The sequence below is a fragment of the Homarus americanus genome, unplaced genomic scaffold (assembly GCF_018991925.1).
Source record: "Homarus americanus isolate GMGI-L3 unplaced genomic scaffold, GMGI_Hamer_2.0 scaffold58748, whole genome shotgun sequence".
Lineage (NCBI taxonomy): Eukaryota > Metazoa > Arthropoda > Malacostraca > Decapoda > Nephropidae > Homarus > Homarus americanus.
The window spans coordinates 404,085-430,224 of record NW_024729645.1 but is presented as its reverse complement, the minus strand read 5'-3'; the positions used below and the strand labels follow the sequence as shown (position 1 = coordinate 430,224).

Below are 26,140 nucleotides of genomic sequence, written 5' to 3'. Positions count from 1 at the left end.
CTTTGTATTTAAAAATCACATATCTGAAATTGAATTTGGATGTGCTAAGCTTACTCACACGTCATACTCAACACAAATCATAAATATTTTTGGATATTGTTGTTATATACAGTACAGTACACAACAGTAACCAGAGAAGGTTTATGATTCTTGTGTAGTATGATACGTGTGAGTAAGCTTAGCATATCTGAATCCAATTTCTGAGCTATATTTTTTAAACCAAATGATAATACAATGCGAGTCACTTCACACACACACACACACGCTCCTGTCTGGAGGAATATATTCTGGTGAGCTAAAATTGAAGGCACAAGTAGATTTCTAACTCCCTGTTCTGAAAACTTGGATTGTTAAAAAGAGTTCAGTGGGTCAGATATGTTAGACTTAGAGCACACACACTTGTTAACATATACACAGCTGTACACACATGAATAATATATGCATAAATTAACATATATCCATAAATTTATTCATTTTGGCAAAACTCTTAGACATTTTTCTGTGATGACTGTATTACACAGATTGTCTTTGAAATTTAAGTTATTATTTACATTCACCCTTGAACAGTACAGTACCATTGTTCTTGGCACCTTGGACATGCTTATCACTTGGTGACCTTTGACAGGGTAAAAGTATCATGGGTCAGCAGTTACTGATAGAGGAGATAAGAGTGTGCCACATTATTACAGTATGGTGTCCTCTAAACCTAATTTTTATTTAAGGTGCCAGTAGTGTTATGTCTTGCAATTATAGAGTCTTAAGGTTTTGTTGTATTTTGTTGATGTTAATAAATACTTCAATCAAAATAAGCAAATAGGAAGCTTGAGAAACTTGTGGTACTGTGGGTGTTATGTTTTTGGTAAAGATAATACTGTACCATTACTGTTGGTGGATCAAAGATAAATTATTGTATGGAATGTAAAGTACTTGGATAACAGTTTCTGAACATTGATACTGTATTTATGAATTTAATACTTGCATTTTTGTTTGCAAAATGTTTAATGGGAGTTCTGCTGTAGCCTCTTTTGACAATGTGATAAGGGGGGTTACTCAAGATTTTACCATAACCTACACAAACTGCATTTTCTTGTACGTATCTGACATTACATTGCATACAGTACAGCATAGCAGGTTTATCTTAAATGTAAACACACTTTACCATTGAATGTTAATTAGTGGTGTATCATCACCACCACTAGGTGCCCCCAGGCAAAGCTTGCTGTTGCCAAAGAGCATGCTATGCTTGGTTGAAGGATGACACTCCATACAGACAGTTTGAACCAGATGAGATCATGCCTTACCCCCTCTTAGTTTCTTGTTGCTAGACAAAATATGGTAGCCTTCTCTATTTGATCTTAAGTGGACAGCCTGAGAAGGGGATAAGCTTTGCTACTATGCATATTTTTGTACAATACTGTACAGTATTTATATTTAGCTAGCTGAGGTACCCAGAGGTGCCCAGGCTTGTTTATGAAGAAAAGTTAACCTGCATGGGTGCAGCCACCATCCCCTTGAATTAGAGGGGCAGCTCATAGTCTGTGTCTGTCCTTGGCCAAAATTAAGTGGTTATACAGAAATATAACCATACCTAACTTAACCTAGAGCAAAATTTTGCTCTCTGGTTATTTTGAAAATGTCCACAATGCATTTTAGTGAGTTTGGGGTCTTTGATCCTAACATATATACTGTACTGTATTGTATACAATTTCACAGATGCAGGTATTCATCTCAACATGACCTTTGTAATTAAACTAATTATGTAACAGAATGTTTGGGTTTTAGTGTTGTCTGCTCGCCCCTAAAAAAATAGACATTCCTGAGTATTCTTGGAGCTATTTACATAATCATACCAAATCTTAATAACTGTGATCATGCTTAACAACGGAACAGACAAATTGATGTAAAGTAGTGATGGTGATGATGCCTGCTCACAAAGTTAGTCCATACTGCACTTCTCTTTTTTAGAGAGTATTTTGGTCATTAACTTCATATATGGTATTCTCCATTCCAAGGCTGATTTCGATTTTGGTTGTCACTCTAGAAGCCTTAACCCATAGGCTCCTTGAGACAATCACAGGGTACAGACCAAGAATCAAGATTTGTTATGAGTGAGAAGTATGCTTGTGTCTCAGTTACAGTACAGTATAACTAATTTCCAGATGAATGGTGCACTTCTGCCACTAAGCATAGGATGCTTAGTGATGGTGTATCCTTTGGGTCATTCAATTTGTTTCCTTTGCCTTTAACTGGGTTTTGTATTTGAATCCTTTGTTGAACCTACAAGAAAACTGTCTTCACTATGCAGTTAATTTTACTTTTGATGCTCCTTATAATAGCAGGTGCTCATCTAAATTAAAGAGAAGAAGAATTTCATTATTGTTCCTTTCCATGATTCATTGTAGAGGGTAATTTGACTGTAATGTTACTGTCTTGTACCACATATGCTGTATATAATGCCGTGTCTTTCTTTACTCTTACAGGTGTACACAAAATATTCCTTGGGGTTGGAGCAACAGGCTGGCCAGTTTTGTTTCTGCAGAGTTCAGTACGCTTCTTACACACCATGGCAGGAAAGCCTTGCCCAAGGTTTTCAAACCACACACCTCTACCTCAAGGTGAGACTAATATACAAGTGCTTTATATTTACTTTACTGTACAGTACAAATGTCAATGTTAATTTATACAAGTACTGTTCAGTGTTGATACATTATATATAGTGGCACTTAATATGTACAGTTGGCTCTTTTGTTATACAGTATACAAATTTTATATATGCAAGCTATGGTATCAGTGCATTGAATCTTGCTCAATCCTCTCATTTTCAATCAGTGATTCACCATTCTTGAGGTATGTAATTGTACAAAATATGTGTAACCTGCATTTTCCATGGTATATGACCATGAAATACACTGGAAAGTATATGTATATGTATATATATATATATATATGTTAGGAATAATAATCATCCCATTGCTTGGGAAAAAAGCTTAAAAGTATTTAAATCATCTTGTGTCACAGAAAGACTTCTGGTTGAAGCTAGTTTGATTAAGGAATTAAAATCAATAAACCTAAGTGATGGTCAGTTCAAAACTGATAATATGTTACATAAATTTATTTGTCAGTGGCCCAAGGTTAAAAATGCTTTGAAAACCTTTGATCTAGATGTATGATAGTTATTTAGTGGGTCCCTTATTTTTGACCTGACCTGACTAGTCACGTCACCCCCCTTCTCTTAAGCTCCTCTATGTGTGTGTTGGTGTGGGGATTAGTGGATGACATCATTATGACCTGACCTCATGTTTTAAAGGTCACCCTGTATATTTAAGCCTCTCTCTGTCCATGTAATCCAGTTACCTCTGAAGATGTCTTGAATGAAGACGAAAGCTAAGGTGCTCCGTTGTTTCCCTTTTCCCGTGTGATTTTATCAAGATATATATATATATATATATATATATATATATATATATATATATATATATATATATATATATATATATATATATATATATATATATATATATATATATATATATATATATATATATATATACAGTGGGGTATGCTATAACGAATCTAATTGGTTCTAGAACCTTGTTCGTTATAGCATTCGTTCGTTATAGGATTAATCCGTTCCAGGCCCCCAAATACAACCACTTAACACTGAAAAATATAATATAAAATTGTAAAAATTGTAAAAAAGTGCATAAATATGCATCTAAACCCCTGAAATAAAGAATATCATTAATATTTGTAATAAAAAAACAATAAATTAGAAAAAAAAAATTAAATAATGTTCGTTGTAGGAGTTTCGTTCGTTATAGCATTCTCAATTTTATAGGTAAAACCGTTCGTTATAGGAATATTCGTAGTAGGATCCGTTCGTTATAGCATACCCCACATATATATATATATATATATATATATATATATATATATATATATATATATATATATATATATATATATATATATATATATATATATATATATATATATATATATATATATTGTTTTATTTCAGCATATCATTTAATGATTGTTTGTTTATTTCAGGGCCACATGTCGTAGGCTGTACTGATATTATGATTGGTCGAACAAAGGAAGGAACGCTGATGCGCCTTTATTATCCATCAAAAGTAACAGACCTTATGGTAAGGCATAGGGTTTAATGTAATGTCTTTACAGTATACAGTACAGTTGTACCCCACTTAACGCGGTCAATAGAACCCAGAGGGTCCCGCGTTAAGTGAAATCCGCGTTAAGTGAACAACAGAACATATGGGATTAATTCCAATAGAAACCGGCCCGACCCCCAAACTCCACTTTTTGAAGACACATAACTATGTTGTAGTAAAAATAACATCTTAATTTTATGATGGTACATGCACACAATTAATACTTAAGAGAAATAGAGAAATACAGTCGCCAAGTTAATGTCCATTCAAATAATGGACTCAACTCCCTCCCCCTCTTCTCACACTACACTGCCGGCTCTTCCCTCTCTGAGAAATTTTTGGGGGAAAACTACTAAATTTTAATAAATAATACCTCAAACTAAAGTTAGGATAATACAATTGACATTGCTGGATTCCTTGTAAGACCAGGAATATTTTGAATATAAATGTCATATATTTTGCACAAAAGATAACATAGTTACTCAGAGAAAACATTTTATCTAAAATTTGTATGTCTAATGCAAAATATATGATGTTTATATTCAAAATGATCATCAAATTATAAGAATTCCAGCAATGTAAATTATATTCTGACCGGGTAATTTGTATGAATTTTATGAGCTAAAACAAATATCTTCAGTTAATAAAAAAAAAATATTCTTCACGACACTATCTGTCAATCAAAGTACCCCACCTTGCCTCCCCCCCTCTTCCAACCGCGCGGTCAGTCCCAACCCTCCCCCCCACCCCCCACCAATCCTCCCTTCAAGAGATGTTGGGTGAAAAAAATAAATTTTAACATTTTGTATTAAATAATACCTCAGATTAAAGTTAGGATAATATAATTGACATTGCTGGATTCCTTGTAAGACCAGGAATATTTTGAATATAAATGTCATATATTTTGCACAAAAGATAACATATTTACTCAGAAAACATTTTATCTAAAATTTGTATGTCTAATGCAAAATATATGATGTTTATATTCAAAATGATCATCAAATTATAAGAATTCCAGCAATGTAAATTATATTCTGACCGGGTAATTTGTATGAATTTTATGAGCTAAAACAAATATCTTCAGTTAATAAAAAAAAAAAATATTCTTCACAGGGTAACAGATGGTCGGTCGGTCCCTCCCTCCCCCCCACCCCCCACCAACCGTCCCAAGGAGATGTGTGGGAAAACCAGAATATTTTAACTTTTTGTAATAAATAATACCTCAAACTAAAGTTAGGATAATATAATTGACATTGCTGGATTCCTTGTAAGACCAGGAATATTTTGAATATAAATGTCATATATTTTGCACAAAAGATAACATATTTACTCAGAGAAAAAATTTTATCTAAAATTTGTATGTCTAATGCAAAATATATGATGTTTATATTCAAAATGATCACCAAATTATAAGAATTCCAGCAATGTAAATTATATTCTGGCCGGGTAATTTGTATGAATTTTATGAGCTAAAACATGCAGTCAGGCAGGGTGGCGGGTGGGGCAAATCTAAAAATAGCGTCTCGAGCCGGACACTCACCGCGTATATGTGGAAAAAATCCGTGTTAAGTGAAAGTTCAGCTCTGGCGAGGCACCGCGTATATGAAAAAACGCGTTAAGTGAAACCGCGTTAGGCGGGGTAATACTGTATAGTCTCGATTTACGCGGAATTAGTTTACGCGTTTGGTCATGTACGCGGCACCTTGCCAGACCGACAGTTTTTATTTACGCAGTTCATTCCATCATTTACACGGGAAGCGGCGTGGGCAGGATGCGCACAAGGTCGCCCAGCTGAAGATATTTGTTTTTAGCTCATAAAATTCGTAGAAATTACCGGGCCAGAATATAATTTACATTGCTGGAATTCTTATAAGATGGTGATTAATTTAAATATAAACAACCTAAAATTTGCATTAGACATACAAATTTTAGATCTAATTTAAGAATTTTATTAGAGGGAGCAAAAATTTTATCTTTTGTGCAAAATATATGACGTTTATATTCAAATTACAGTAGAAGTCCAAAATTCTGGACTGCTTGGGGATTGGGTCAGGCCGGATTTCGGATTTTCCGTATTCTCAGGCAGTACTTTTAAAATTCAAATTTAAGGAGGAATAAAGAAGAGATGAACAGGTACATTTTGATAGTTTATTCATTAGCAAATATAGCATGCTTCATTAATCAAAACAAGCAGTTTTAAAGAAAAAGCTGTGAATTCTAGAATTTTATTCTTTGCCTTTTTTATATCATAAATTGTAGACTTTCCAATGTCGTATGTTTCCATTAGAACAGTATTGCTCACACCATGTTCTCATTTCTTAATTATTTCAAGTTTGTCACTCATTTTCAACGTGTTCTTCTTTCTCGTCACACAACGAAGTTTATCTACTTTAGGAGCCATTATTATGGGCTTGTACAGTACTCTGTAAATGGAAAGAGTAGGACTCAAAATTTCATACTGTACGTTGTCACAGTTTGATTGCTCGTTTTAAAGTGGCGACCGCGTGGTCGCTTGTTGTCGCTGTGCAGCTGTGACGCTCACGCATGCGCACATACACACAAAAGCCCGCTAAATTAAAAAAAAAATGAGTTTTCGAAAAGTCCGGATTCTCGGGTGGTCCGGATTTTTGGACTTTTGCTGTATTCACAGTCTTGCAAGGAATCCAGCAATGTCAATTATAATATCCTTAACATAGTCTGAGGTATTATTTATTACTAAACATAAAAACTTAGTCTTTTCTCCCAAACATTTCTTAGAGAGGGAGAGCCAGCGAGCGTGGGAAGAGGGGGGGGGGGTGGAGTTGAGTCAATTATTTGATTGGACATTAACTGGCGACTGTATTTCTCTTAAATATTAATTGTGTGTGCATACCATCATAAAATTAAGATGTTATTTTTACTACAATGTACTATTGTGTCGGAAAAAGTGTAGTTTGGGGGTCGACCCAGTCTCTATTTCAATTAATCCCATATGTTCTGTTATTTCGTTTACGCGTTTCTTGTTTTACGTGGACCTCCACGGGTTCAATTGACCGCGTAAATGAAGAGTATACTGTATTTCAATACATATGGCAGAGCTGTTAAGGATTGGTACTGCTGTAGGTTAGTTTGGATGTTATTTTTTCTTTTCCATAATTAATATGCTTTTTCCATCATATGGACCATCAATTGTGACATATAGGTACATTATATAGCTACCACCTTAGATACTCACCAGCCATTGTTAGAGCTTGTTTTGTATAGTGGCAGGACATATCATCCAATTGGACAATGTTAGAGCAGCATAACAACCTTCCCCCCAGTTTTATACAGTACAGTAGCTTGTATACAAAATGTATTCCACTATAAAATCCATTCATGAAAATGCTGAGAAGATCAGGGCCAGTGTTACACCCCATAATACAAGAAAATTAGCAGACCCAGAAGTGCATTCCTGGAGAGTAAATAACTGCTTTTTTTTTTTTTCCTCTATTGAAAATTTAGCAAATACAGTATATTATAGTAGTCTTATGTCCGGTGAAAATTTTTCCCCACAACCCAGACTAACCTTTCCAGGAATGCATCTGTGACAATAAATGGGGACCCCTGTACCTTATTTGCTTTCTCTGTGGATCACATGAAATTAAATCTGAATATGAAAAGCATCATGTCCTGCAAGGAAGGCAATATCTTTGGTTTTTAGGTGAAATAAATATATGATCTAAATTGCAAGAAAAGATAGATTTTTAAAGGCAATATACCATTTTACTAATATCCTCCATACAGGTATTTTATTTTTACTATGACTGTGTTAATGAAAATGTGTTTTATTCCAATAAATTAATGTTCATCCAGTGCAATATTTTGTTAAAGAGGCATCACCAGCAGTGGGAGTACAGTATGACTGGCCAGACTACTCAGTTTTTCATTTTCCCTATACTTTATGTAATGTACCATAATTGATTCCTTAAAATTGTGAAGTAACTTACAGACAACTTCTACAGAGCAATTCAGAGAAATGGACCCCTTGGTTTCTGGGGGAAGAGTACACTCGGGGCTTGGCAACCTTCATTGCTCCCTCCATACCCTCCCTCTTCAGCATGCTCTTCAATTGGCAAATGCGTAAGTGTGCAATTTGAAACACCTTTAGCTATTTCTCTATTGGGATATATAAAGTTTAGTTATTTTAGGTCTGTGTAATTATTTGTATGATACATTCAACCACTGTCTCATATCACTCCAACATATCTTCTTTTTTCTTTTTGTTTCTACTGAAATATTATGACTTGTGTACATTATATTCATTCTAATCTGATTCTGTATGAACTGCTAATGTACAAATGACCATATCACACATTTCCTCACTAACCATCAATTACCTGAGCTGGCAAGAAATTCAAGTAACCAATCTCATTTAACTTTCAGGGGGAGTAGCAACCCCAGCAATATGGGAAGCAGCAATGGCTGAAAAAAAATTTCCTGTTGTAGTATTTTCTCATGGGTTGAGTGCTAATCGCTCAATTTATAGCACCGTTTGCTCTGAACTTGCCTCTCATGGGTTTGTTGTTGCAGCCGTTGAACACAGGTAAGTGTTTCTTATATTTCTTATTTGATTTCACTCCATATTACGGTAGATATGCTGTTGCCATGTGTACCTCTGCTCAAATTACTTTAATTAGGTCCTTAGGAGCCCCCTATCTTTGTAAAGTAGGATGTTTCCTGGAGATAATTATCCAGACTAACAATGTGCATATTTACTGGTCTGGAAAAGAAATCCCAAACTTTTGTATCAGTGTATACCTTTACCCATATACCATGGGAACTCACACAAGTTTCTACATCACAGTCAGCTAAATCAGGGCCATTTCATGGGAAATGTAAATTTCTTTTCAATCATGGTTTGAGAAAAGATTAGAAATCCATGCCTTAAAAATGCAAAAGAAAATTGGAATGAGAAAGGGGATTGGTGGGATGAAAGGCTGAGAGTTCAAATTAGGAAAATAGAGGGATATATGAGCACTAGTAATAGGTAAGGAGAGGTGAAAGAAGAGAAGAGTGCAGAAAAATTAGAAATGAAGTAAGGAAAATTTTTGAAAATGCAAAGAGGACAGAAAAAAGTTGGGGAGAAAGTTGGGTACAAGGTTAAAACGAGAATATAAATCATTTCTATAGGGACACAAATTGGCTGAGAATGTAAAAAAATAAATGGAAATTGTCATTGAGAATGAAAGAGAGGATACTTTGTTGACAAAAGAGGAATTATAAGGGAGATAAATAAAATGTTGTAAGGTTGGGCTATTTTGTTAAGGATATGGAGAAGTGAAAAGCAGTAAAACTATTGTACTAAAGGATTAAGACTGTTTTCTTTTAAGTTTGTGACATTATACTAAATGATGGAAGAGAGAGTTTACTGTACTCTATGCTGTAGAAAATTGGGAAATTTTTTAAATGTGTTCCTCATTCTCCCTAAATAGTTCATGTGCATGCACGCACTCACTCGCTCATTTCTTTTCTCTCGCTGACTTGGATCCCTCCCTCACAAGCAAATATCAGTCCACACGCACGCCAGGCTAAGGAGCCCATTGCTATACAACATGACAGCATGTTATGTCTCGTTAGGCAGGAATCTATACAATACATATATGCACTGGGGACCTGGGATAGTTAGGACATTAACCCGTTTATAGCCCAAGAATCTGTCATGGTTAAGCCAAAAGCCTGTCAGGCCAAGAATTTATCATAGTCAGGCAGAGGACCTGGCAAAGTTAAGTTGAGAATCTTTCATAGTGAAGCCAATACAGTAGGGTCGGGATATATTGCTAGATAGGGTCCAAGGATGTTCGCTATATACTAAATCGCGATATATAATTACATGTAATCAATGGGGAAAATAGGGTTAGGTTCTGGAGGCCAATAAAAGTGACTAAACTTGACATAAAATGGCACAGTCTAAAGTTAGCAGAATATAAATTTTATTTTTGGAATCCTTGCAAGACAGCAAATAATTTGAATATAGACATCATATATTTTGCATGAGATAAAATTTTTAGTCTTTTATAGTACAGTACATTTAAATATACAGTACTCTGTACTGTACAGTTTTTCAACTAGTATTTTTGGGGCGATTTAGGGGATTTTTAGGAGTGTTTCTGACTTTATACGGTTTTTATCTTTATGTGAGATCCCAGGACCATAACCCCACATAAGTTGTGAGTCTACTGTAAAGATATTTATCGCTATATATTGGAAAAATTTTATAATTTTGGTTGTCGTGATTAAATTTGAAATATTTCCTGCCCGATTTCCCTGGCGAAAAAAAAAATTACCGCTATATGTAGGAAAATGTCGATGATTTTGGTAGCCTCGATATGAAAAAATTGTTATATAAAGTCGCTATATATCCCGACCCTACTGTAAGTTATTACAGTATGGTCATAACTTTTATTATTGCATTTAAATATAGGAGTAAAGTATAATTGCCACAAAATAGTGAACATTATATTGTACAAGTGGCAGTTTAGTGACTAACATGACTTAAAATGCAGGGACTTGGTAGTGTAGTGTGTGTGTGTGTACTTTTAAGTACTCATTGTTGACTGGACATCTTGCATTTCAAAGTTTCTTTTTGTTGCAGGCCAGACATTGGTATGCATTTGAGGGGCTGATGTGTGATCCTCTGTAGGGTCTGGTTTTAGATAAAAATTAAGATTCAAGGGGTCTTTACATTATGCATTCTACATAATGTACATTTTTTAAACTGGATTCTGGTAATTGATGTACAAAGCAACTCTGCTTTTAATTTCAGGGACCGTTCAGGAAGTGCAAGCTTCACACTTAATGAGAAAGGAGAGAAGGAGTATATACTCTTCAAACCGACCCCACTTGATTTGAAGGAGTACGAACTGAGAAATCAACAGGTACATTTACTTTTCATCATCTCTTATCTTCAAATGAAATGCTGGATATAGTACTTGTCTCCTGTATAAAGGATCATGAATTTGAGCCCAGTGCCCCTGAGGCCACCCAGATGTAAATGGGTACCTAATTTTACAGTTGGGGAATTGAAGTCAGCCTATTGCAGTGCTTGCCTCCTTGTGTACCAAATTTACACTGTCCCTTACAAACTATCAAGCTTATGGAGCCCACTTTCATGTTCTTACTGCTCATATGGGGTTATTTGGGGAACTACTACGTTTTGCTCTGCTTTTTATCTGGAAGTTTATGCACATCATAAAGTGTTTGCTAGAGTTTTGCTTATTGTTTTGTTTAAGAAGGGGGAAAAACAATTGCACTTATTATGTGGTGTCTGTTCTATCTAAGAGCAAGCACTGGCTAGTACAGTGTGTGTATATTCCTCCTCAGACACCTGGGCTACTCAAAATTTATCCACTCTCAAGAGTTGATAAATATAGTTGCTCATATGTGCTGAAAAATTTTCAACCATTCTTAAAATTTATTTGTAATGTACCTTCAGGCTGTTTGCTTCGTTTGAGCCAAGTGTGTGGCCTAGAGTTCTCTCAGACTATTATTTTTTCTGAAAAATTTATAAATTAATATTAGGTCTGGTGCTACCTTTACAGTACAGTATAATGCAAAAAAAGAAAAAGGTCACATTTAAATTTTCCTTTGCCAGTGTAAAAGAAAAGCGTTTGATAGATATCTTTTACTATAACTTAATACAGTACTGTATTGGAAATAATTTGTATTGAGCTGATCTATACTGCAGTTATACAGCACTGTATAGGCTTCATAAAATGGGGTTTCATGTAAACCAACATTCCCCTCCCCCTCGCCCCTAATATGTTCCCATTTCATTTTAGTTTAACTAATTTTTAGTCTTAACTCCCTTGTATCCCTCCTCTTATGTACCTCAACATTCTATCATATATTTCCATGAACCAATAAGATCAAATGATATGTGCTGTTTAACCTATCACTCATTTTCTCCTTACTGACTTCTTCTGAGCATGGAGAGTAAAATAACATTTATTTTATGTTCTAGATAAAAATAAGAGTAGAAGAGTGTATTCGCACCTTGGATGTTCTTGAGAAACTCAACGAGGGTAAAGTTAAAAACGAACTACCTTCAAATTTTGATCTGCAGCAGCTTTTTGGGCGGCTTGACATGTCACAGCCAGTTATGACGGGTCATTCATTTGGAGGTGTAACGGCCATATCTACTCTGGCTAAAGATAAGAGATTCAAGTAAGTAGAAAGTTACTGGGTTTTTTTTAAGATAGCTGAAACCAATTGGGTCAACAATTTGTAATTTGGGTACACTGTACAGTACAGTACTTACTTGTCCAGATAACTCCGTATAAATTTATTCATTTGCAACCCTAATTATTTGGCTTCTCTGATTTTTTTATGCTTATTTCTTGTACTAAATTCTTTTCTGGATATTGTATACTGAAGTAATTAATTATCTGAATTTCACATTTCAAGTATTTTGTGTAAATTTTTATTTTTTTTATTTTGTTCATAATCTCAAAATAGGTACAGTACTTCTTAACTCACTAATTAAGAGTCTGGGGTAAGAAGTTTGAGATTTCGGTAGTTATTTGTCCTAATGACTCTTAGAAAAAAAAACAACATTTTGCAGCCCAATTTACTTGATGCCTGTAACTTTTCAATGTCAATTTATTTTCTTTTTCTTTTGGGTATACTACTGTAAAGTACTGTAGTTCAATACATTAATTTTACATTCCAAGGGTTTTTTTTTTTTTTTTTACGGGAATAGACCACCCGGTCACAGGTCACGGGTCATCGACGCACAACGACATCTTCATTTATTATGGCAGAATAGTTTGAATTTTTTAAATATGAAATTTTTTATACGTACAATAATGTACTGTACAGAACTGTATAGCATTTTTTAGCTGATGGTTTAATTTTTTCTAGAATAGGTTTGGCACTTGACCCATGGATGTTCCCTATCAAGGATGAGGTTGATGCCTTGTGTCCAAGTGTCACTCAACCATTAATCTGTATATCAACTGAGGCATTTCAGTCTGATTCAAATCTTCAGGCTATGAGTAAACTCAATTCAGACACAACAGTCTTCGTTACTATCAAGTATGTTCTTCTGGTGTATTTTCTTATAAGAGAAATTTATACAGTAATTATAGGGTATAATGAATGGTGAAATAATTATGCACATAAGTTGGATGATGGGTAAAGTACAAAAAGCTGACAAATAAGGTGGGATGATAGAGTGCAGAAGTATGGAAGTGAGAGAGATGTAACATATCTGTAATGTCTGATAGGGTGTGGCAGCCCTGTGGATATACAGTATCATTTGCCTCCTGTCCTAAGTGTTGCCAGTCTGTGCCCTAAGGCACCACTAGTTTACCCATTTTAATTGGGTACTCTATTCTATAATTGAGAAAGTGAAGGTGTTGGAATGCATTATTGGCCACACTGCCTCTTTGTGCATCAAAGCCTAGTTTACCTTAATGTATCCACACTGCCCCTATTAGGCTGTCAGTTGTATGGGACCTACTTTCAATGACTGATAAGTGATCTGTCTCAACAAAACATTACCTTGATGACTGTATGTGAATAATAGGAACCATCTGGGAGAATTTATGTAGTTCCTCATTACTGAATTATAGAAGAGCAATATAGTCCAGGTCTTCTCAAGCACTTGCTCAATTTTGCATGCATTTTTTTTCTCCTCAGGGTTATAAGATTTATGCAAAACATATAATCACTTCACTATACTCAACTGTATTATGTAATTTATGCCTTCAGAGGAACTGTACACCAAAATCAGTGTGACACCCCATTCCTTGTTGGACACATTGGTCGGGTCTTTGCCGGAGCTTCTTCTCCTCTCGACCCACAAACAGCCATGGATATCAACAACAGGCTCATGCTGAATTTCATTGCCAAGCATTTAGGTGAGTAAACTACATTACAGGTAATGTATATGTAGTTACTTATTAGGTAATTTTTACACCAACTGTCAAAAAGGTCATTATTCTTTTCAGTGAGTGAGTTAGTTCACAAGCAGAGTTCTAATGATTTTGAAGAAAATTAGTAGGCGAGTTGGATATTGCTCGAGAACAAACTGCCCTTCCTTTTGCATATGGTAGAAAAGACCACACAGTATCAGAGGCCCTGAAACATGTTTATTTATTTTAGTGAAGCCTTGTTAGATGTTAGCTACTTTATGTACCTGCAGGCAGAGTAATCGGAATAACAAAATTAATTTTCTCTTGGAAATATTTATCCCTTTAGTGATGAGTCAATTGTAATACCCTTTGATTATCTAGTTTTGATAGTTTTTTTTTATTCATTTTGATATTGAAACAGGATGTTTGCTCTGATGTGCACTTTTCTTGTTCTCTAGTTCATTCCCTTGTGAATTTTAGTTTGTATGCCACCTTAAGTGACTGAGAATGGCTTCAAGCTTTTAGTTGCAGAAAAAAATAGAGATTGACTTAAACTAAATAGTGGTATCATATCTTTAGAGGAAAGCTGGATCATGTCTGTCTATCTAACTTCTATTCTTCTCCTATTTTCTTGTATGGAATGGATGAGGTAAACTCAAATAAGGAAGGAAGAAGTGGAAGGTAAGAGTAATTCAAGACAAATATTGAAAGTGACAGGAAAGTGCTGAAACAAGTAGTATGCCAAGTTGATCCCTGGCCTGCAGTGATTGACAACATTTCATATTAATTCACTGTATACACTCATCCCTGAATATTCATGGGGTATATGTTATAGAAATGGCCACATATCTACTAATCTGTGAACATCATTATCATAAAGTAATAAACCTTTGTTCACACAGACACCAACATGTGCTGCATAGTTACTCAATAAATAAAGAGCAAGTTAAATATTGTGTTCCCTTTGGTTAAGTCCCTTTGAATATCATATTTGTATATTAATGCCGTAAATAAATAGTGAAAGTACAGAGGTAATGTAGAATTATGAAGTAGAAAACGTGGTCTAATGGAAAAACACTTTAATCTTTGTGTGTATCCATGCAATATAAACATAAGCATATTTTATCAATATCAGTGTTAGCATAAGATAAATAAATAGTTGAAAATACAGAAATATTGAAGATGTGGAGTAAATAAAAACTAATAATCAAAGCACATTTCAATGAGATACATTTACTGTAACATTTATGTAAGACAGTGAATTACACAGTACAGTACAGTACAGTAAATGAATACATGTTTGCATACAGAAATTATGCATAGTACTGTATATATAAGGTACTGTAGTTACAATGAGACTGACGATGATGCACACATAGCTTATTGGTTATGCTTTGGCCTGCAGTAGCTGTCTGCAATTTTCTAACATGCATACTTCAAATTATAAATAAAGTATTTTTGTCTCCCACAAATCTTCAAGGGTGCAAATTCTAATTATGCAAATAATCAGGGATGAGTGTGTACTAAGCCAATCTATTATATATCATAGACTTCAAGTTTTTGGAGTATGCCAGTGAGTATGTAACACTTCAAGAAGAGAGGTAGTATGTGGTTGGTGTATTATAGAAGGTTGTAATCACAGCAATCCAGGAAGTTGTGGAGGACACAAAGCATGAAAGACTTTTGTGATGTTGAAATAAAGCCAGCTGCATCTTAAATTTGTGAATTTCACTTGAGAATATTGTAATTTGTCTATGAAATGTTGTATTACTTTTCTTTTCTTTTTTTGTCAAATGAACTATATTTGATAATAAATTTTTAACAAAAATTGCTCTCAAATTTCTGTTTTTGAAGTCTAAGTACTATACATTATCTATTTTTAAAAACATTATTTGCTGACTTCACTGCATTGCCATATGTTTATCTTTTTTTAAAGATGAAGGTTTGTAGAACTTTCTTTCTGGAACAAAATGAACTTAATTAATAGATTGGGAGAACGGTTTGCATACATGGACAGTAATATCAGGTTTTTTGCGGTTTTTAACAAGGTGATGGGGTATGTAGATACAACCATTGATGTACTGTACAAGTATTGTAAATTGCTGTAGGTACTAATTTTCTCTGGTACAGAGTAGTTTTACACAGAAGAAACATTTCATATGTAGCAGAAACTCCTTGGTGCATTTTGTCTGCTTTTTGGTCTAGATATAAAATTAATATAAAAATTATTCTTTTCTTGTATTCCATTAACTTACTAATTACTATGTATATCTGTATTGTTTCCATAACATTTAGAATTTCTTGGAATTGGTATTTCTCTGCCTTGGCTAAAAACAGCTCTTCCTTCACAGGTGAGAAAGGTGCCTCTCTCAACACCTATGTGCCTTACCTTGAGATCCAGAAAGATAAAATTGTGTATGGTCTCTATGGCAAAGGGAAAGCCATGCTTGGCTGGGATGCGGGTTACCATGCTGTCTAACTGTATTACACCTAAGTCCTACTAACATTTGCCTGTACAGTATAAAACTTTGTAGTCTGGTGGAGGATATACTAGATTTACATGATCTCTTAAACTACATATACCATTGGCTTCTATTTATGCTGTGTTGGTGTTGGTGCAAGATATATACATTGTGTGTGTGTTTGTGTAATAATGCTGCAGAAAAATTATGTAATGCACTCCAACTGAGGTTAGATTCCTTCACAGGAGAGAGACTAGAACTTCAAAATAAAAGTGAACTATTCTTGGAAAACTGGCAGAGCTCCACTATCTATGGCCTGTATGGAGACAGGAGTCCTGAACTTAGTTCCAAACTCTAGCTACAGGAGAGACTACACAAGGCTATTACTTCAATGAGACAACCATATTACCAAATTCAGTACAGTATATCATGTCTAATCCATAGAGATTAGACTGGAATCTTTGACACTTATGAGAAATAAGGAGTCACATTCTGGGTCCCGAAATATTACACCCAAAATAAATAAAACCCCTAAAATAATAAATATATTTACTTGGTATGATATTTGTTCTGGAAAATATTCGTTTATTGGATATACAGTACAGTAGAGTCAAAAGGTATTTAAAAGAATTCATGGAAATTTCAGTATAAATATATAGGAACTATACCAGACTGGATGACACCCATTCTCTTCACCCCCTACTGAGCTGCAAGAAGTATCATTGACTGCACCCTCTCCTGGATGGATCAATTGAGAATCAATATGTTGCTTTTACCTTTATGTGACCAACACAGCTGTTTGCTGCACTTAGGAGGAAAGAGAGAGACTCCTCCATTTATCTTCTCTTTCTTTTCTTTCCTCCTACTTCCTCCTTTTCTCCTGAAAGTGAATGAGACAGAGGAAGAAAAAAGGAAAATCATTTCTATCGCATTTGTCTTTTTCCCATCTCTCTTTTTGTCCTGCTCAAAAGTGATGTGAGAAGGAAGAGAGACAAATTAAGTAAAAAAAATTTGTGTTAGTTTAGGTGTTGATTTATTTGTTTCTTTGACGTTGTTTTTTATGTAAATTATAATTTTTTTATAGTAGTCTACTAAAGTATTAAGATTCCCCACAAAATAAGAAAAGCATCACCATAATCAAACCAAATATACAGGGAGTTCTCATTGTTCGTCAGGGATATGTTCCTGATGACCACGACTATTAACGAAAGGACGAATAACAACTAACCCATTGACTTGTATGTTATACAGTAGTACATGGAAATATGTTATGACCACATGATATTTCTCATTATTTTTCTAATAATATCTTACAAAATGCTTTAATGTGCAGTACAGATACAGTGACCCCTCGTTTAACGAACGCCTCGGTTAACGAAATTTCGGTTAACGAACTGCCTTCCATAAGGATCTTCAATTCGGTTAACGAATATCTTACGAACCGACCTCAACATGTTTTCGCTTGCACTGACCGGGCAACCAGCTTTAGTATCAGTCCGCCAATACATTAATCGGTTCTAGGGCTTAAATTCCTTACTATTTTAGTAAATATCAAGAAGTTTATACTATACAATAATTTTAAAAGTTTAATATTCAATTTTTTAGTGATTTTAACAATTATTGAACATAATTGAAGGTAAAGTGACTAGTTTAATGCGCGGCATCCAGCCTCATAACACAGCAAACAGGCGTTAGTCTCTCTCTGTTTTCACTGGAGGTAACATCTTGCTTGAGACTCTCTTCAACTAAACGCTTTTTTTCTGTGTTTCCAAGCAAATTATTGGTCATTTTGAAATATATTTTACATATTGACAATATATAATGCAGTGCAGTGTTGATTTAAAGAAAATAATCTTGAATTACACCGAGAGAGCTAAAATTTTATTGGTGAAATGGCGCCATGGGGTGACTTCTCTTCCACCCCAATGCCTTCTCTTCTTCCTTCTCCTCCACCCCCATTCTAAATCCCATCATCATCATCATCATCATCATCATCATCATCATCATCATCATCATCATCCAGGAGCCTTCTACATACACACCTCAAAGTAAGTGAACTTTTCTACCATTTTTGTTGAATTTAGGAAATTTTCAGTGAGCTGGAACCAATTACCCAAAAACCCATTGAAACAATGGTTTGTTAACGAACTTTTCGGTTAACGAAACGACCTTCTGGACGGAGTTGAGTTCGTTAACGGTCACTGTATATTATTGCTGTACAATAAACCCGTGGTAACTAACACCGTTCCGCACCTGGAAGCTATATGATATGTTATGTTATAATTACCTTTTTTTTTCTTTTCTTTTTTTTTTCTTTTCTTTTTTTCCCCTCTTCAGGGATCCGCCCACCCGGGCACAGGTCACTGACCCACATCCGGGCCTGGTGGGGCGAAAATATAATAATAATAAGAATAATAATACATAGTTCATGATAAATACAATTTATAATACAAAATAACAAATAAAATAATAATAATAATAACAACACTGATAATAATAATAATAACAACACTGATAATAATAATAATAACAACTGATAATAATAATAATAAAGAACTATAAAGAAATACAAAAAAGAAAAAAGATCAATAGTGAGAAACGATATATGTACAGTGTGTTGTCAAAGTAAGAGAAACAATTGAGGCCCTGCAATTGTGTGTAAATGAGGCAGAAAGTCAGATCAGCAATCTGGGACATGGTAACAATTTTCTTGATGCCATATGGCAGCAGGGTCTACCATTAGACAACACATTATGCTTCCAATATCTTCCCAGGCGGTAGTACCTCCCTGTTTGGTAGCTGCCTACTATCTACTACTTTGAATGACGAATTAACAAAACACTGAACAAAGGTATGATGAACAGTGAGGACTCTCTGTAATAATTGAAAAAATGTAAGTAAAGCCATGATCAGGTCAGGAGGTTAAGATACTCACAATAGTTGAGTCAGTGGATTGAGGCATGGGGGTAGTGGAGATAATCAGCCTCTCACCTCCCACCAACTGTTCAATCTTGTGGTACATGTATAGATATACAGGTAAAATATTTTTTATTAGGTAATACACATTGGATACAGAAAATGTGAGAAAAGATGTAGATATGACTATATCTTCAATATTGCATTACATTATATTGGTTTCAAAATAGAAGATTAAAGATTAATCAAACAATTCCCACAGTTGTGAGGAGTTTTATTGTTGGTATTGAAAACTACAGATGCAGGTGAGCTAACAAAGTTTGTTCACTTTTAAGACATTATAAAGCATATTTTATGCTATGTAGAAACTAATGCTCTCCGAGTCCCTGGGGTATTTTCCAGTGGATCAGATCATGGATGGGAAGTTGCAGATTTGAACATGTATGCGGATTTGATGGGATCGACTGTACCTACTTTACTGAAACGAATGATTTATCAGTTCTTAATTATTAGCTCGGAGAAATCATTACTTAGATTTTAAGATTAGCTTTAAGAACCATATTTTATCCCTGTAAAGATTACCTCGAGTGTGCTTTTATAGTTTTAAGGGCCATGTGTTAATAATATGATAATAGCTCAAACTACAGTACAGTACCACCATGTGGATGATGACATGTAACTACCTCAGTTCTGAGTTAGAATTTTATGGAGTAAAATTCTTGAATGTGTGTTGACACATCACAATTTAGTATTTTCTTAACAAAGGGAAGAGTTAATTCTTTTTTCCTTTTAATTCTGAGGCATTATGTGCCCACACAGTGTATGCTTGGAGCATGTTAATTTGTGCTTGTAGAAGCAGGATTTTGCAAAAAATATTCAGTACTGTATAGAAATTAAATTTTTTTAGGCTTCTTTACATGCATTCTCAAAATGCCTACAGTACTGTACTTAGATTTTCAAGTGTTGTATGATTGACTTCACAATTTATTAAATTTTCCTTTGTTTTAGAGCATAGCCAATTTGTGTCCAGTGAGTGCATATTTTTTATAACATAACCATTTTTTATGGATATATAATTTTGTGTTCATCAATGTTAATTGTGTAAATTATGTATAAAGGAAGAAGGGCATTAACTGGGTAGCTTTAAAAAGTGTAAAGGTAAGTATAGTATACATTATATACACACAGGCAGTCCTCTTTTTATGAAAGGGTTGCATTCTGCAGAATTGGTGGATAAGGCAAAAAACATTATAGTAAACCAATTTTCCCATTGACAGTGTTAGAAATAGAGGCTGAATTCCTGGGGGGATGAAGTTTACACACTACACAATTAAAACTTACCAAAATAAATAGATACAGAACACATCTAAATGTATATTTACCGTAAATGATTACTTTCCATAGATACATTAAGACATAATACTAATACACTGTATTTAGATATCACAGGTAGTAATTTTCACTTATTGACAGTTCTGTATTGTTTATCTTGCTGAAGAAGCTTCTCATAAGTTCCCCTTGCACAGGAGAGAACACCGGCATGGAAGCCGCCCATACCACTTCTTTGCAATAGGAGGGAGTTTTGGACATAGGTGTAGCTTTCATTTGTATCTCCACTCTCAACTATGAACAACCTTACACCACTGACTGACCAACATTGGAATGTTTCCCAGATGCATGTGTCAGCACCTTAACATTTTCTGATGATACGAAGTAAAATATTTACTGTAATTTTGGGGTTTCCATTTGCATAATAAGGCATAGGATAAAAATTACTAACGAGAAGTCACTCGATACAAAGGACAAGTCCCTGTCCTAATGCCTGGGTTGGTTAAAAAATACCGGTAGTACTTGCGCAGGGAATAATAAATCTAAAGAAAGTTATCATATTTCTATAATAAAGTTACACAATAATTTTATAGCTGTATTGAAGTCTGAAGACAATAATTATATCACTATAGTAAAGTCTGAAATCAGTAAAGTATAGTCCCATTTATTTCATTTGTGTGGTGAGCATATAATGATCACCCCCACATTATCACTCATCATTATTGAGAAACCAGCTGAGTTATCATGCCTCCTAACAAAATGCATGTTGTACAGTGTTATCATTTTCCAAATTCAACATTGGAAAACATGGTGCATGGCTACATACAGTATACATTAACTAAGGACATGTTATCCCACAAATTGTACAGTTTATTAATATGTACAGTAAATAATAAGTAGCATTATCAAATTCATAAAACTTACAATGTTTTGGGCATTCCATAAAAAGACCAACTGTTACAAATTATTGTGCAGGTATTGAAATGAGTAAGGTAAGGCAAGCAGTCTTTTCCAAAGAGTTTAGTCATGTTATCTGTAACTTTTTGTTGCAAAATATGAAGCACCATCACTGAATTTTTTGCCAAAGAATAATACATTTTATATTAAGACAAAACACATTTAAGATGTTATTTTTTTGCAAGCTTTGGAATGTTAAAATGCCTTGTGTTGATGTAATCACTGTAGAAATATGGAGATGAATAGGTACCTGTAGTAAAATTAATTGACGGGAGTACCCTGTATATAGCTTGTGTATCACTGCAGGAAGAATGCTGAGGAAATGGCAGAGAGCTTGCTTAGTTTCTTTCTGTTTACTAGTCTCAAGATAGTGTGCTGTATTTGCACAGCCTGTAAGAGGCTGTCTGGCTGTCGGATCCATTTTCACTTTTGATGCAAAACTGTTAAATGTGGAATTTTTACTTTGTTTTTACCATTTACAACATGTAGTAAGTTATTTCATTATATTTGTGTAATACACTATGTAGCTTTTTATGGTAACTTCATTTTATTGTAGTTTTTCTTTAAAACTAATGAGCTTCTATGGAAATACTGTACTGTATCAAAAAAGGTAAATGTATCAGAGAATAACCCCTACACATCTGCACACAGCAATAATTTTGTTGCTATAACTGTCATACTTTTGGCAATGATTTTTTCAGTGCCAAAAATTATTGCATTACATGTACAGTATTTTAAAAGTTCATGAAAGGTATTTAGTTCACCTGACAATATAATTTATTTGACAATTTGCTTGATACAAAAGGTTTAAGATTTAAACAAACTCAAGATCATTTATGGCTGATACATCCTGGTTAGAAATTCCACAGGTATACAGTACCTGTACTGCAGTTTATGTCTTGACCAGTAATTGTGATCTTCTGCTCACCTGAATGTGAAGTCAGGATAGGAGATATAAGTGATATATATTGTAAATTTTGAAAGCTTTATTGTAAATGCATTAATAATAGTTATTTATTGGTAACAGTTTTTAACTTTATTATAATTATGATTGAATTCTTATTAACTCATCTGCTTTGGGGAAAAAGGAAGAGTAAGTGTCCTCCCTATCTTCATTGTCTGATTAAAATATAATGCAGAGTTGAGTGGCATTAAACAGGTGTTTTTTTCTTCTTTTTCATCCACAGGGAGTGCTTTTGTTATGAATAAATTATTTGAAATAAATGTTATTCACCTCCCAAACATGATTTGTAACAGTGTTAGACTCATCCAAGTTTTAGAAGTACTGTACACTGTATCCTTTATCTGGAGTCAAATCATAACTGAGGAAGATGCTAGGAATCTACTGCAGGTAGTAAGAGGCTAGTGCTTGTATTATGCCAGTAGTATTGTATTAATAAGGCTCCTATGTTACCATTATACCAGTGCAGTACAGTATTACCGTACTTGTATTATAGGGCACTCATATTAACAGCAAAACACAGTTACTTGTAAAATTTCAGTACCTAAAGTACAAGACACCTGGCTACTACTGAGTTTCAGAGCTGACACTGATGCATCAGTTTATTTATTTATTTATTTATTTTTCTCTCCTGTATGTATCCCCAACAGGAACCAACTTGTTGCAGATATTTCCTTTACCACTAATGGCATAACTTTTGTTGTGTAGCTTACTCCCTTCTTGCGTAAAACCTTTTCCTTACTGTTTAGTTGAGTTGAGTCTTGCTAATACAGTAGATTAATAACCATGTTGATTATGTAAAATTCCCCCTAGTGTTAGGGGGAATAGTATTGGGCAGCCTAAGGCCTGAATTCAGAATGATATTTTTAGCCTGCGTGCAGGTTTAAAAAAAGGATCAAGCTAGGAATGAAGTTTACTTGTACTGTACTGTATTCAGAATGCTAGCTTGAGCTTGTGCACAGGTTCAAACCAGGTTTGAAGTTGGAACCCATCGCTCCTCGCTTTAATCCAGCTTGGAGGCAGGTTTAGCGGTTGATTCGTCATGCAACATAGCAGATGCCAACATAAACTTTGACAGTGAGCTTGCTTTTTGGCAATATCGTCAAGTTGACGAGAAAAGACTGATGATTCATAGGCAAAATCCTTTCAACTTTTATGACAAATAGTCATTCAGACAACAAACACTGTACTGTACATATTCAGCAAGGAGGAATTGCTTGATATATCCTGTGATATGGAACATCAGTTTGCCAAACCTGTTGGCTATGGATCACCTCTACCTCCCATCCATTAGCTGATGATTGCCTTGAGATTCTTTGCAGTGAATAGTGGCCAGATAAGAAAGATTCTAATTACTGTAAAAGTTATTGTAATGTGCTACAACACTTTCATGATTCTGGTCCAGGAAGATCAGGGGACTAATGTTAAAGAAGGTGGACACTTCTGTAATTTAAGTGTTTTTCCTTTGAATTATTTTTTATGTATAATAAATATAACCGAATCATTCCTGACTTCATTTTGAGCTTTTATTTATCTTACTGAAGATATAATACTTTTCTACTTAATTATGATGCAACAGAAATAAGTGAAGATGTGATACTCTTGGGAGCATATTCTTAACTGTACAGTATTACCTTTATGTTATATTCAAGATAAGATTATGACACTCATATGATAAAGTTCTTCGATATTACCGCTATCATCCGCATCATTATCCATATGACGAGATAGTTAAAGGAAAAATTATAATAACATTTGTAAAACTCGCCTGTCAATATGCAGTATACTTCCTTGCTTTCACTTTCATATTTTCCCATAGGTTCAAAGTGCTTCCTTCCAATAGTTTGTTTTGCATAGAAATGACACCGCATCTGTCTTCTTTGATTCTATGACACTGTTTTTGGCAACTAAACTAGCAAGGAGATATGTCTCCTCCAAGAATATGTATTGTGCCATGTCTGCTGCCATAATCTTGTAAACATTGCTCCCAATGGTAGGCTGTCATAATGGTGTAAATGAAACATGATTGGCTGGATTTTTAATATTCTAGTCCTTGCTCGAAATTGAAAAAATGAAACAGATTATCCAATCAGGGATTCATGCCAGTGTTCTGAATATAGGTAACCCTCTGCATGAAATCTCAGATCGAGGGATCACATCTGAGCTGAGCTCTTAATACCAGGCTCAAACCACCACCCTGAATTCGGGCCTTAAATGAGAAATATAAGTTATTGGACAGTACCCTAAGTTAGTGAGAATAGTATTGTTTACACTCCCCTGTTCTGTAATCCTAACCTTTCTTAATATACTGTAGTTTTTTATATTTAATACTTAAGGTTCTTTTTTTCTTTTTCTTTTTTCTATTAAAAACAGATTTTATGCTACCCAAAACTGTACAGGACTGTATGTACAGGAGGTCCCCAACTTACGCACGCCCGCCGATACGAATGGGGTTAAACTTGAAATTTACGGTACAGGGTATATGTATTATTTACTTGATGACTTAATTTTACTTTCATTTACAGAATTTGTTCATTCTATTTCTTCTTTTGTCGTAAATTAAGTGATTTTAGATGTATATAAGGACACATAATATAGTGGGATTTTAAACATTATTTTACAAGTACGGTATACAGAACATATAGCATTGTTTCAGACTTATATACAAATCCGACTTACGAACATCCTCCGGAACGGAACCCATTCATAACCCGGGGACCTCCTGTACTGTATTTTATTTATTTGATGATTTATTTTTTACCTTCATTTACTTAATTCTGTCATTCTATTTCTTGTTTTGTCTTAAATTAAGTGATTTTAAATGTATATAAGGACTTAGGCTATGATATAGTGAGAGTTTAAACATTGTTCTGTAAGTACGGTATGCACAAAGCATGTGTTCCGACTTAAGACCGTCCTCAGGAACCCGTTCATAACCCGGAGACCCCCCTGTATATATGAAATCTAAAATGTCATAATGTTAAAAGTTCCATTCAGTGCACTTATATCTAGTAATGGACTTGAGCATTGCAGTGATGGATAATACCTTGGTCACCTTTTTCTCTATCATATGTATGTTTCCTCTTGACATTAATACAGTACAGCACTCATAAATTAATTTTTACTTAAGCCTTCTATCTGAAACCTTTGTGTTCATGTATCTTGTTGAAGTTCATAATTATTGATGTCTTGCAGGTTATTTTCCTTGGAGTGAGTTTTATTGTGTGATGGAAAATTATATGCTTTCCAAACATTATTCGCTCATTTTTAACTTAAAATTTGTTCATTCATGATACAGCTGTACTGTATTATATTTTGTTATATTTTAATTACTATAGTATATATGAGCTTAAATTTTGTTATTGCTTCTCTAAATTATTAAGGTATTTTAATTGTTTTTGTTTTCTAGTCAAGACTGTGTTTAATGTGTACTTCAGGTCTGTCAGTTGAGTTGTATCTTTATGT

General features: G+C 34.4%; 1 protein-coding gene across 3 annotated transcripts in view; it reads left to right on the top strand.

The window, feature by feature from the left end:
* The window catches only part of LOC121866778 (platelet-activating factor acetylhydrolase-like), a 30,378-nt gene extending 12,530 nt beyond the window's left edge, over positions 1 to 17,848 (top strand). For all 3 annotated transcript variants that reach the window (XM_042366481.1, XM_042366482.1, XM_042366483.1), the window contains 9 exons: positions 2,481 to 2,615; positions 4,054 to 4,151; positions 8,159 to 8,276; positions 8,580 to 8,739; positions 10,960 to 11,071; positions 12,157 to 12,359; positions 13,056 to 13,229; positions 13,908 to 14,056; positions 16,402 to 17,848. In XM_042366481.1, coding sequence (XP_042222415.1) covers positions 2,481 to 2,615; positions 4,054 to 4,151; positions 8,159 to 8,276; positions 8,580 to 8,739; positions 10,960 to 11,071; positions 12,157 to 12,359; positions 13,056 to 13,229; positions 13,908 to 14,056; positions 16,402 to 16,529 — 1,277 coding nt within the window. In that variant the 3' untranslated portion in view covers positions 16,530 to 17,848. The remainder of the gene's footprint in view (positions 1 to 2,480; positions 2,616 to 4,053; positions 4,152 to 8,158; positions 8,277 to 8,579; positions 8,740 to 10,959; positions 11,072 to 12,156; positions 12,360 to 13,055; positions 13,230 to 13,907; positions 14,057 to 16,401) is intronic.
* Positions 17,849 to 26,140: the final 8,292 nt, after the last annotated feature.